A 13,118-nucleotide genomic window follows, 5' to 3' on the forward strand; every position below is an offset into this window, starting at 1 on the left:
TTGCTCCATGTCCCGAAGATGCGTCTCCACAAATCCATAAACCATTAACTTCTCCTGCCTAAGCTGCTCTTCTATTTCCTCCCATTTTAGCCTATTCCTGCCTCCTTGCATGTTAATATACCCTATGTCTGAATTAATTTGGCTCTTGTGCTTATGCCTGTTGCTTCTCCTATGGCTTCTATGTTTCCCTAGTCTATGTTCGTCCTCTTGGTCGCCTTTGTTTACACTGGTGGCTTCAGGGCCCTCCTAAAAAAGCTGTTGCCTGGCGGCCTATCCTGCCTCCTACCAGTGGCCCGGCTGTAGTGGATGCCTTCCCGTGCAAACGGGTGGAGGCCGCCCTCGTACACATCCCTGTTAACCTCCATTGTGGTGTACCCAAGTCGTCGGCTTAGGCTCCTAATGATCCGGTTGGCCTCGACTACTCTCCCCTCTGTTCTGCTGGACTGCCCTTCTACTTCCGGGATTGTGCATAGAGTCATGTGTACTTTCTCAGAGGCCTTCTTTATGTTATTTGCACCTACTTATTAACTGCCTCCCGAGATTCCGGCTCGTCCCCTTCAAGACATCATTGAGTCCAGCATGGGTGATGACCAGGGTTTCTACATCCTTGTTGTTCCCTACCACGATCCCGGGCTTTGGTCATCGCTTCAACCATACCTTTCCCCGATTGGGCCTCCACCTTCAAACGCCTGTCACCCTTCACTGTTGCTAGCTCAGCCTCCTCAAACCTTGCTACATTTGAGTCCCCCACCACCAGGACTCTCCTACGATCTAGCCTTTCATCTCCAGCTTGCGCCAACTGCCGCCCGGTTCGCTCTCGTTGGTTCTCGTCGTAGCGGCGTTTCACCTTTCTCGCGCGATTCCGGGCTTGTCGCTAGCCCTCCCGCGAACTGTTTTGCTACTTCGCTGTAGCATCGTGTAGCCGCCTCTTGCGACTCCACCGCCACCGGGTGATTTTCTCTGCCCGCCTCCTTTCCATCTCCTTCATCCCGAGGGGACTTCACGCTGGTCTCATCCACCCCCCGACTTTGCTCCGACCCAGGGTCTTTAGCTGCCCGCGCCTTTAGCGCCTTCACCTGACCTTCCAGCTTGGCTCGCTTTTTTTGTTCTTCCCTGAGCTGAGACCCTATCTCCTCTAGCTGGTCGGTCTTTGCCCCTTCCATCCTAACCAGCTCTACTGCCTGTGCCTCCAGCGTCATCTTTTTCTCCCTCTCAACCTTCAGGTCCCTCCCGAGCTCCCGAATCTTTACGGTCCATTCACCCTCCAGCCTCAGAATGGTCTCCTTAAACCTAACGCACAACTTGCACGAGAAACTAGTCTCCCCCGCGTCATCTAAGCTTTCAAAACCAGTTTCATCCATGTAGCACCAGCGCCTGCACTCGTCACATTGAACCAGCCCCCATGTCTTCCTTAACTTTACGACCCATAGGCAGCCCGCCCACCTACCTAGGGAAAATCGGTTACCTCTGCTTTCCCTGGTCCTATGATTTGAAATGAGTGCTTTAACGCATGCAGGAGAATACGCTTTCAAAGCTAAACAATAAATATGAAAGCGCACTTAGCTTCGGACGACGTCGCTGGCAAATTCCCTCGCCGCCTAGGCGTCTGCTGAGTAGTACAAATCGCCGGCGTCTGCATTCGAATGCGTTGAGTCAGTATGGATTCACCGCTTTATTTTCTATTCTGTATGAATTACAACGAAATTATGGCGCTGGAAATTCATCTAGGGCTGTCATGACGTAAAAAAAGGCACTAAATAATCTAACGTCAGGCATTATACAACATGCAGCAATTGGAGCGAAGTCTCGGCGCGCTGCCAGTCGATATAGCCAGGCGAGAGTCGCGCCAATTCGTGGAGCTCTACGAAAGCTTTACACGCAGCTGAGCTGAAGCAAGTGAGTACACGAAACCGCAACATCGATAGAGGCAGCGTAAACAACCCCCCTGAGGCACAAAATGTCCTTTCGATGGGCACCTTGAGCCGGCCGTGCATAGGCCGTTGGTGTTTGCGTTCAATGCATGTATGTCATTTTGGGTTGATCCTAAGCTTGTTTTTGCTTTTTACGCACTGCATAGCTGATAAGTCACACTAGTAATGTTTAGAAATACAATCCACGTACTGGAAATTCCCACAGAAAGCTAAGCTGGGACTGCAGAAACGTTCGAATTACACCGCGGCAGGCGCTTGTGTTCGTCATTAGGTGCAGATATCAGAAGGCACGCATACCTCGTTTCACTGCTAAACTGCTAATAGCCTTTGATTTATGTGCTTACAGCTCTCGAGCCAGAGCTTTTGCCTGTTGGGGGCAGTGGGGACTTTGTATATTATAATTAAGCGCTCTATCAGATCAAGAATTAACGCGCGGTGCATGACCGAAATGCTATTGTCGACTGCATAGTAACTATAAATATGCCCCAAATGAAGTCTATTACTGTTTTCTCTTGAAAGTGAATGACTGCTTTCATCGAGATAGCAAGCGTTTTAAGTAAACTCTAGTTTATCGTCTTCACCTTTCGTTGCTTGACGTACGCATGTGCAGTTCTTACACAGCTGCCGAAAACAGTAGCATAACGGACGGTTTTGCTCTCGATCACAGATAAACTTATAGCTGTACTCTATATAATTTCAGCTCTGAGCAGGCGGAGCGGGCAACTTACAGCGAACGGCGTTTCTTTAATCAGTGCATGCATATACATGACCGCCCATACTAATCGCATCGTAGACCCGTTCCGTGCGGCTTGAAAGAAAGCAGTAGAGTTGAACAAGGAAATTGTTAACTTGTCCGTGGCACCCTACGATGAAAGCGAAAATAGCTGTGCGTTGCCTCAAGCTGTGGCGGCAACTCCTTTGGAATGGGATACAAGATATTCTGAATGCCGCTGATTAATGAGCGGCAGAAACAGCAGACCGGCTGTTGCGATCCACTTGCACATCGCCGATGGCTAGCTCTACGGGTAACTAGACTTTGATTCGATTGTTTTGATAGCGGTAAGCATTTTTATAGTGCTGTGAAGGCTAGCGAATTTCGTAAAGTAGGTTTTCTCTAGATCAGTATAGTACAAAGTTGCCGCCCAGTCAACATCGGCTATGCGTTGCAGCGGCCGGCATAGCCGATGTTAACCAGCGGGAGCAACGCGTGCGCGGTCGTTCGACTTGAAAAGCTTTGCAAATATATACATATGTATTTGGCCTGCATCTTGCAGCGCGATAAAGCGTTGCAAACAGTGAAAGGATTTTTCGTTGTGCTACATGCGAGAATCAAGGCCTAGCGACAATGCTATCAGCTGCATAGCCTTCGGTACTTTCAAATTGCGCGCCGGTCCCTTTTTTGGCTCGACTTCAGGTTACGTGACGTCACATTCATAATGTCACCTTACCAGACTGATTTAATTCAATATTTTAGTATCTGATACATTCAAATGTGGTGCCAAGCCATTGGCTAATGCGATCATTTTTGCCTCTAAGTAATTCCCTAATTAACTTATTGGCCTAATTGTTTTTTCGGACACAATGTCACCCTCTATCGATTGACCACCCATTAACCTCTACTGCCTCTCAATTACAACTGCTGCGGACACAATTTTGCGTTCTGCCTCTAATTCCCTAATTAACTTATTGGCCTAATTATTTTTTGGACACAACATTACGTCACCCTCTATCGATTGACACCACTCATTAACCTCTACCACTTCTCAATTACTCACAACTGCTGCGGACATGATTTTGCTGACGCGGTATGCGGACAAAAATCTAAACATAGCGAAGTAATGCTTTCGCATTAATCAGTGGAAAGCCGTTGAAACAGTGTGACTCCGTCACACCAGAGCACCTCAGGCCATGAACATACCAGTCAATAATAGCAGCTCATAAGCAGGACGTACGGTGGCTAGATGAGTAGGTGTGCCGACCGGTGGTGTTCGCTCGTGCCTTCTTTATAATGGAGCATGAAAAAGTAACATCCACCACTGCGACGAGTTTAAAACAGTGTGCAGCACGTTTTTTTGCGTTCCCTCTTTTCCAGGTAAGAAACTCCCAATTCCACTGTGTTGCATTTTGGTTCTTGATATTTTTTCTTGAAATGTCCCGCGCCGTCAAAAAAACATATCGAAATAATTACGGAAGTGTTCGTTTTTTTTTTCTTGAAAATAAAATAAACGCATACAACAATGTTTCTAAGTCTACAATGCAACACACAAACAAATGCGCCTGTGTGTTCAAAGCGGGCGTGTCGTTTTTTTTTTTTTTGCACAATCGCAAGGGCGAGGTTCCAATTCTTTGTTACGCCGCTTCGCATTAATCCTTACACGAACACGATGGCTCGGATTTTTGATGCTCAGAGCTACAGCAGCTTGTATTACTTTTACCAGAGCAATACTGTCTCCATTTTTTCAGCAAGCACACAAGCAATGGACACTTGAGTCGTGTACACGTCACTGTGCGCCTCCCGCCAATCAACGCCGTGAAATGGGCACACGTGCCACGTGCAGGACACCTCATACCATGCACATTCACTTGTGCTTGAAGCTACTGCATTGTCAGACATAGCCTAAAGCAGTTCGTGGCTGTCTTTTCTAGCAGCGTTAATTGCCTCGGTGACAACCTCTTCACTTCCCCTCTCATCTAGAGGGCACCTTTCTTAATTCACAGGTAAGCAGGAATGTCGGTAGGACAGAAGGCACGACACCTTTCGTAAATCGTGTGACTGTGGAAGAGAGACAACGTTGCTTTTTATTACAGTGTTCTAGAACTGACATACTAGTTCCGTTCAATAAAATGGCACTCGCAAACAATGGATTGCAGAGCAAGCTCCCACCTTTTAAACAATTTGAGATCCCGAGGCACATAAAACAGAGGACCTTTTAGTCCCCCCTTTTTTTTTTTTACTTGTAACCGGATTTGCAGGATAGTGTGAAATAAATTGTCTTTTCTGTGTCTTCATTGCGATCACTTTTCAGAGAAAGCGCAGCGCTTGGTTCGCTACGGCCCCTGCATGCGAACTATGACAGATGGAAAAAAAGGTAACTGTCATCGGCTTATTGTTTAAATGGCAGACCGCTAAAGTGCGAGTGTAACCTACTATTTTACCTGATAATGCTTGGAACAAATGATGTTATTTGGGGTTAGCAAAATGCGCAATCTTATTGCGATGTGTAGCAGATGATTCGACAGCGAGTGCCGGGCGGAGAACACCAGTGCCAGTTCTGTCGTCATGGGGCGCAGAGAACTACGCTTTGTACCCTTGCCGGTTGGCACACTCATCTAGCAACCATACAGGGTCCGAAAGATGTGTTTCTTTGCAATTCCTTGACCCAACAATGCCAGTGCAACAAATACAATAGGCAGCCATGCTTTCCCTTTAACCTAGCCCATGGGTCTCTCTCTGACCACAGCAGCCATTTCGGCAAAGGACACAAGCGAAGTAAGGCTCAGAGCACTTTGTTCAAGTAAGCAAATACAAAGCGAATTCTATGCACAACTGGAGAAAAAAATTGTATGCCACACATATCCGATCTGTGCAGGCAGGAACCGTGCTCAATAGCTTTGTCACACAAGCAAAAACAAAAGAACATCACTCTTAAGAATGGCTACTACCGAGCAAGTCCATACGAAGATCACTGCAATGGAAAAAACACGGGCAAACACCACTTCCTTGCTGGCTTCAAAAGCACCTCACATCCTGAGAACGTTCAGGAAATCAACTTGTAGAAAGTAATTGCCTGTTTGCGTGCCGTCTGTGCAAAAAGCTCTTGCCATTTTGAAGACAAAAGGGGAAGGCCAGAGCAGTGCTGAAAACACACATACACACATGTACATTACTTGTGCTTCTAAAAATGGAGACAAAAGAATACAACAAATGCCTATCACGTGGGCCCAAAGAGGCCTGTCATTGCAGCCATAGAAAACGTCAAGTTCCTGGTGGTGGTTTACCAAATGAGAGCGCTGCCGTTCCTTAGCCACTGCAACATTCAGGCTGCAGTCAATGGCATTGATGGTGCTCTCCTCAATAGATGTGCAACAAGTTAGCCCTCACTAGTTGCCTGCATTTGGACTGAAGGTGAGGCCTAACAATATGAGCAAACAATATCATTGCAAGACATGCATGCGCTGTTGGTGGCCAAGGGGCAACTTTCAGTATCCTTCTAGTGGCCCATCAATCGGCCTTATCAGAACTTTCGTGCATGGGATGCGGCTGCCAGTTCAAAGATCACCACCCACAGCATTCTTTCCTGCTTTCCAGCCTTGTTTAACGAGCTCAACAGGCACACTTTCTGTGTGGAAGCTATAGAAAGGTGCGCCACACTCGGTGCAGATGGTGGCAAAATAAAGACTAGAAACTACAATGGCTGCTCCCAGTTTCCACCCGTCTTCCAGCGGACAGTCACGAAAGATAAACCATGACTGAGAATGAGGCACCTGTTGGGGCATGTGCCCATTCGAGAGTTCCTGCAAAAATGCACACACTTTCCAAGAGACTCACAGACGTCACGGCCGTACGCAGGCGGATAGAAGTGCGTTTTTGTCAGTGCGGGGGAACATTCACACAAAGCAAGTTTCTGTGACACACGTTTGTGCCTCTCATGACAGAGTGAGAAAGGGGCAAAATTGGCTAACTACAGACATCCAAGCAAACACCCAAATGGCACTGAGAAATCATGCACTGTCACATCTCCAGTGGTTAACAATCCACATCTGTATTCAAAGTATCTGAATGATGTTTCACCTAATTCGTGTGAGTGCCTCTACAGAAACGGAACTCCCTCACCTTCTGGTGGACGCAAACGACACTACTTTCCTGAGCAATGTAGACGACACTTGCACCAAGACAACTGGGTAAAAGAGGGAAACACACATTTTCTTGAAGCAAAAACATCTGCTCCCAAGACTTTGATATGCACTGGCACTATGGCAAAGCACAAGGACGACTCAATGGACACGCGGCAACCAAAATGAGCACCCAAAAGAGGAGAGAAATTAAGGAGCTGGTCTCAGCACACCTGTACTAGATTTCAATTTATTTACAAAGGGATGATTGTTGCAAGCAGAATATGGATATAATACAGACAACAGAGCTAGAAGGGCCACCTTTGGTTTTCACGTTGACCAGACACACCATTTGCTTCGCAAAGAATTAGTCGGTGTCAAAGCTGTCTTCTTAACAATGGCTTAGACAGCCCAGATTAGTGAAGACTGCCATCTCTGGTTAGCATGGCACAGCAGGTGGCATCAAATGGCTGGCAACAGTATAATTCACACTTGACTGAAAATGCAGCTAGCTGAAACCTGTAATGCAGAAAACGGCACTTTGCTCAACAACTGCCTGCAGGCCACACAACTGAGAAAGCAGTCAAAACCACAAATTAGACACGAGGTCAATACATAAAAGCCAAACTGGCAACTCTCGAGAGCTAATTTCGAGTTGGTTAGGTTACACTTGATTCTGGCCTGACCAACCTATCCTTTTAATGCGTCCTGCAAATGAATATCACAAGCTCATTTACAAAATGCATACTTGCATTTCGCTGACCTCCCTCCCTCTTACTGGCAATGACAAAACGTAGACACAATCAGCCTGTTAATCGAATATTATTAAGGGGAAGAGAAATGACTCCCTTGTTACAAATCAGCCAAATCAGTAATATTATGTTCGCCTCTTATCAACCCGACAAACTTTGCGCCAGCAAGCAGGCTGTGCATGCTCAAGGAACTCGGCTGCACAGTTCACATGTGCAACATAAATGCCGTGCGCACATCAAGGCTGGGAAACTGTCTCCACAATCGTCTCCACCGGAAATTGCAGCAAGTACAAATTTTCTCGCTATTTGCTTTCCCAATATGGACTCTACAAATGAGATGGGCAGAATCATGACCAAACATTTACTGAACAGACAGGGAACATGAAAACTTTATAAACAGATCCACTGAAAGTCATTACAAGCCCTTTATGCCAAATGAAAAAATTCTGAAAAGATCGGCAAAACTGCTCCACTCAATGGCTGGACAAAAACTTTTGCACTCTGGCTCGTACAGTGGAAACCATGGAAAGAAGTTAAATCTTGCTGCATAAATATCTCACTTTTTTTTTCCGGCAGCTCTGTGCAACTTTTATACATGAAGAGAACACATGCACTTGGCACCTGTAGAAAAGCAATTAAAGTCTGAACTGCAAGCTGTCATGCACCAAATTCCTCTATACCCCAAGGCTGCCTCTTTGTGAGCTATGCTTAACACGTGATGGCTGCACTTGATGAATTTCAGCCAAGAGCTAACAAACCACCCACCCACCTAACACAGTTGAAGAGATCGGCTTTCTGATGAAAGGAACTCATTGGAAAGCAACACCATCCCTAGAGAAGCATGCAACAAGCAAATTTTTAGCTCCGATACAATTTTTTACCAGCCTGACAAAGCACTGAAGCAACATTTCACTGCTCGTACAACAACCTTGATAAAAGAACATTTCTCTCAAGGAACAGCAGCGGCACTGCACCTAGACATGGGGGGATGGAAAACAGCTATGTTGACATCACCGATAACTGGGATTCACTTTTCAGCAGAAGAAGAACCTTTCCCAACCGCACCATCCCTTCTTAACTTGAGGCATCATGGAGTTAAATCATGGGTCGACACTGAAAAAACACCTACTGCTCTGAAAAATAAAAAAAAAAAAAAAAAAGAAAAAAAGGAAAGTTCACACACGACATTGACAACAGATCAAACTAGCAAATTCAACACAGATGCAATGGCGCATTCCTTCTTTACACGACACACATCTGGGCCCCAGGGTCTTTACACGGTCTGGAAAAACCGCGTACACCCCAATCTGTCCTCATCACACGCCCCAAGTGGCAACAATGGAGGCTGCCCTGATGGCCGAAGGATGTGTCTCAAGGCAGTGCTGCTGACACAGCTGTGCAGTGGTGATGAGAAGACGCAAGGCCGGGTGCACCTACGACTCATCGTCGTCGGGGTTTTCTGAGTCGATAAACTCTACATGCGTGAAGGGAAAGTGTCCCACGCGCCCCTTCAGCTCCCCTTCCCACTGGCCGTTGATGTTTGTCTTGGTCACGGTGATAATGTCGCCCACCTGGGAGAAGAAAGAACACTTGTCAGTGGCTGGATATATCAAACTAAAAAAGGGGTCATACCATGTGATGTCAAGTAGTGTTCACCTTAGATCCCTGTTTGCCATCTTACCTAAATTACTCCCTTCAAGTGTGGGACACAATCACACAACATAACCTCAGCAAGCTTCTAATAGCACACACACACACACACACACACACACACACACACACGCACGCACACACACACACACACACACACACACACACACACACACACACACACACACACACACACACACACACACACAAAAGCATTATGTGCTAACGTCCCTTAATACGGTATTAACATGGGGGATTCCGTGCGATTCCGGCAAGGAAGGATGCAGAAAAGAGGTGCATGACGAGCAAACTTGCCCCCGAACTCACACAGGCAATGGTGACCGCCGAAAGCGATGTCGACTGTACACAAGAGACTGTACACTGTACACTGCCACAGCACAACCAGAGAAGTACACAAGACAGCTGCTTCCGACTTGTTTCTTTGTCAGTCAGGAAACCAATTAAGACAGCAAGTTCAGGGGAAAAAAACGCACGCAAAATAAAAGTAACTCCTCCGAAAGGAACGGGGCTTCCAGAAGAAGGGTTGAATGAAAAAGACCAGGGCCGGCGATGAGAAACCGGGAGCTGCAACGCCCAGCAGCCTCTCGAAGGCTACGTGAGCACAGTCGCCCTCATTTAGAGAGGGATTCCAGCTCTCGTTAGAGTGCACTTCTCAGCTTGTTAAAGACCAATATCCTCAGAGCTATATAAATACAGGCCGCCACAAGATTAGTAATAAGAGCGGAGACAGTAAATTTACAGACTATGCCCAGCCACCACCAGGTCAACACAATATTGGAGGGTAGGGTTACAACCTGTCCTAAGTAGATATATTCGCCTACTACCTAACGTAAACTGCTGTTTCTTCCCGAGACTGTTCTTCTGCATAATTATTTTTAACCATGAAAATGAAATAAGACGAATAAGATTGGGATGGAGCGCATTTGGTAAGCACTCGCAGATTATGACTAGCAGCTTACCGGTATCGCTCAAGAGGAAAGTATACAATGGTTGCATCATGCCTGTACTCACCTATGGGGCTGAAATGTGGAGGCTAGCCAAGAGGGTTCTACTTAAGTTGAGGACAACTCAAAGGGCTATGGAACGAAAAATGGTAGGAGTAACATTAAGACAGGAAGCGTGTAGAGTGGGCCAGAGAAATATCTCAAGTTACTGACATTCTAGTGGAAATTAAGAAGACGAAATGGGCATGGGCAGGACATATAGTCCGAGGAGAGGATAACCGATGGTCGCTTAGGGTAACAAACTGGATTCCAAGGGAAGGAAAGCGCAGCAGGGGGTGGCAGAAAGTTAGCTGGGCGGATGAGGTTAAGAAGTTCGCAGGGGTCAAGTGGATGCAGCTAGCACAGAACCGGGCTAATTGGAGAAATATGGAAGAGGCCTTCGCCCTGCAATGGGCATAGTCAGGCTGATGATGATGATGATGATGATAAATCAGGGCATCGAGTATGAGCTTAAATCAATATTAATAAACTTATCTCTCCGATTTCCTTGCCACGTTCATCAGATGACTCCATACTCTGTTAATTTCATGTGCTGTATGTTATGACCATAATTAATGCAGCATGATACAGGGTATTTCACTTTGACTTTTTCTTCTAATTAGTGAGGTACATGAAGGGGCTAGTTGCTCCTAGTACACTGTCTTGTGTAGTAGTCGCCGCTTTCAGTGCCTCCTGAATGGGGACATCTCGAGCCGTGTTTAAATGGCTTCCTCTTTCAGTGCAAAAGCATGGTTTAAGGCGGCGTTCCCACTCCAGTGGTGAAGAGACGACATTTTTGGTGATATTCGTACGTCGACTGCGCCTCGCTCGTTTGATAAATGTGGTTTTAATATCTTTGTAAAGATTATTTTCTCTGCTTTCGAATGGTGTATTTGGTTTATAAATAGCTGCAAATATGATTAAACTGTAAAGGAAAACACAAAGGTGTATGGCTTTTCAGCTCTACTTGTCTCAGGAAATGCAAAATTGTACAAAACCTTTTGCACCAAGAGAAAAACCGTTCGAGATGTTTTGAGATGTTTCGAGATTAGATGCTAATGAACAAAATTAAGCATTTATAATAGCGTGTATTAGTAGCGAGATCGACCAAGAGGTGGTGCCACCGTCGCTCCGATAGTGGGGATCAGCAGATGGCAGCGCTCGTAGAAACGCACACGGCGCATGTCTGCTTTCGAGTTTACGGCGGGTTGGTTAGTAATGAAAATGTGCCTTATGCAATGCATTAGTGATTTACTGTTTAGACTGTTCCAATATTGCAGAAAAAATCTGTAAATTTCGCCAATGCAACAAAAAGAAAAAAGAAAAAAAGAATAGCGGATTTTAGGAAAACAAGGCACGCAACCAACCGTCTGATACTTGGGCCTGAACATGACATATCGCCTTTTCAACAGCGTGCGTGTGTCTTATATGAGTCAGACAGGCTAATTTAGTGCCAGGCCTACGGAGATACAAGCTTCGTGCTCTGACCTGCAGTACTTTAGAATGAATCGAGGCAGCCTGATTCATTATATCGTGCTGGCTAAGATTAAGCAGGTTAAATGTAGCATTGACAGCATACTACTGCCCGGCGTGCTGCCGTAGCTGAGTAGACATTAATTCTGGCTAGACAACCAGGCACAAGTATTCCCCAAAAATGAGATTACGCCGACACTGTACAGAAAACCTGGCCGCACAGGAAAGCTGACTGCTCACGTGTTGAGCGGTGAGTGGATTGAGTTTGCCGAGCTCACAACAAGGTGGATGCTTCTTGCGGCAGATAATCTGGTGTTGCACTCTGAAATGATTCTAAATGATTTCCTGAAACCGAGGGAAGTATAAGAAATTTTTGATGTGTGTGATGTTTATAAATGGTAAATTAGTAGTGTAATTATTTTTTTTCAATGACGAGTAATTTCACCATTTGACAGAACTTTTACACACTTGACCAAAATTTAGGACTATCAGCAATTAATTTTCAGTAACGTTAAAGTGCAAGCTACGAATCAGTAGCGGCAAAGACATCGTAAAAACTGGGCTTGGTCGCTGTCATGTTCTGGCAAGAAATTTTGAAGGCTGAAGATTTATCATTGTAATTATTGTTGAGCAGTGACTTAAGGCGGTTCTGTCGTTTACTTCCAAAAACAGGTGGTGGATATAAAACTATCCTGGAAGAAATGAAGTTCATCTTGTGACTATAAATAAGTATTTATTCCTGAGCTAAACAGCGATGGTTAAGCCCGTACGAAGCTATTTTACTCCGTTTGTCAGAAACAACCAGTTTGCTCGAAAGACAGCACATGCAGAAAGGGGTTTTAATAATTCTAATGGGCTATGTGTATTATGTAATATTTAGTGTAACAGGTGCTGCAAAGATTTGTTGCACAAACGTTCGAGCATTTGTCTAAAGTGAAATATGCTCATTACCACACTGTTACGGACGCACGGAATCCTTCAATGCATATATGGGTTTAATGTGCCATGCGACATCGGCTATATGACGGATGATATGGGGCGGGCCTCGTGTCTTTGACCACATGGGATTTTTTAATGTACAGTCAAGTCCCACAGCTGAGGAGCGCCTTTCGAAACGGCTGGGATCGAATCCCCCATTCTCGAAATCAGCCGTCGAGCGCCCTACCACTGAGACATCGCGACAAAGGTTTAACAGAAAAAAAAAAAAAAAAAAAAAGTACTCAGACAACTCTGTCACAGATACAGAAGGCACAGAATGGCTTGTTCAAACTGGATTTTGCTATGCAGCAGTCAGTGGTCACATATTTCAGTAATTGAATATTCCAAAGAGAAACGGGAATATAAGATTTTTGAGCGCTTGCATTAAGTTGTATTGATGGCAGCAACCTGTTTTGCTTTGACACGGCACCCAACGACAGCAGCGTTTCATTTGAGACGCCGCTTGTCAAAGAATCTCAAGAGCCGAAGACCGCGAC

At 45.6% G+C, this 13,118-nt stretch overlaps 1 protein-coding gene across 2 annotated transcripts in view; it reads right to left on the reverse strand.

Annotated features, from left to right (window-relative positions):
- Positions 1 to 5,422: 5,422 nt before the first annotated feature.
- The window catches only part of Crk (Crk proto-oncogene, adaptor protein), a 97,130-nt gene continuing 89,434 nt past the window's right edge, over positions 5,423 to 13,118 (reverse strand). The window contains exons 7-8 of one of the 2 annotated variants that reach the window (XR_014700072.1): positions 8,077 to 9,087; positions 5,423 to 7,283 (exon numbers count right to left, since the gene is read on the reverse strand). Coding sequence is in view for 1 of the 2 variants with exons in the window: in XM_084576015.1 (XP_084432141.1) it covers positions 8,950 to 9,087 (138 nt within the window). In the remaining variant the exon portion in view is untranslated. Of the gene's footprint in view, positions 9,088 to 13,118 lie in introns of both variants that reach the window. The other variant, XM_084576015.1, reaches the window with a different exon arrangement.

Source organism: Amblyomma maculatum, chromosome 8 (genome assembly GCF_055883805.1).
Source record: "Amblyomma maculatum isolate TAMU_Amacu chromosome 8, ASM5588380v1, whole genome shotgun sequence".
Lineage (NCBI taxonomy): Eukaryota > Metazoa > Arthropoda > Arachnida > Ixodida > Ixodidae > Amblyomma > Amblyomma maculatum.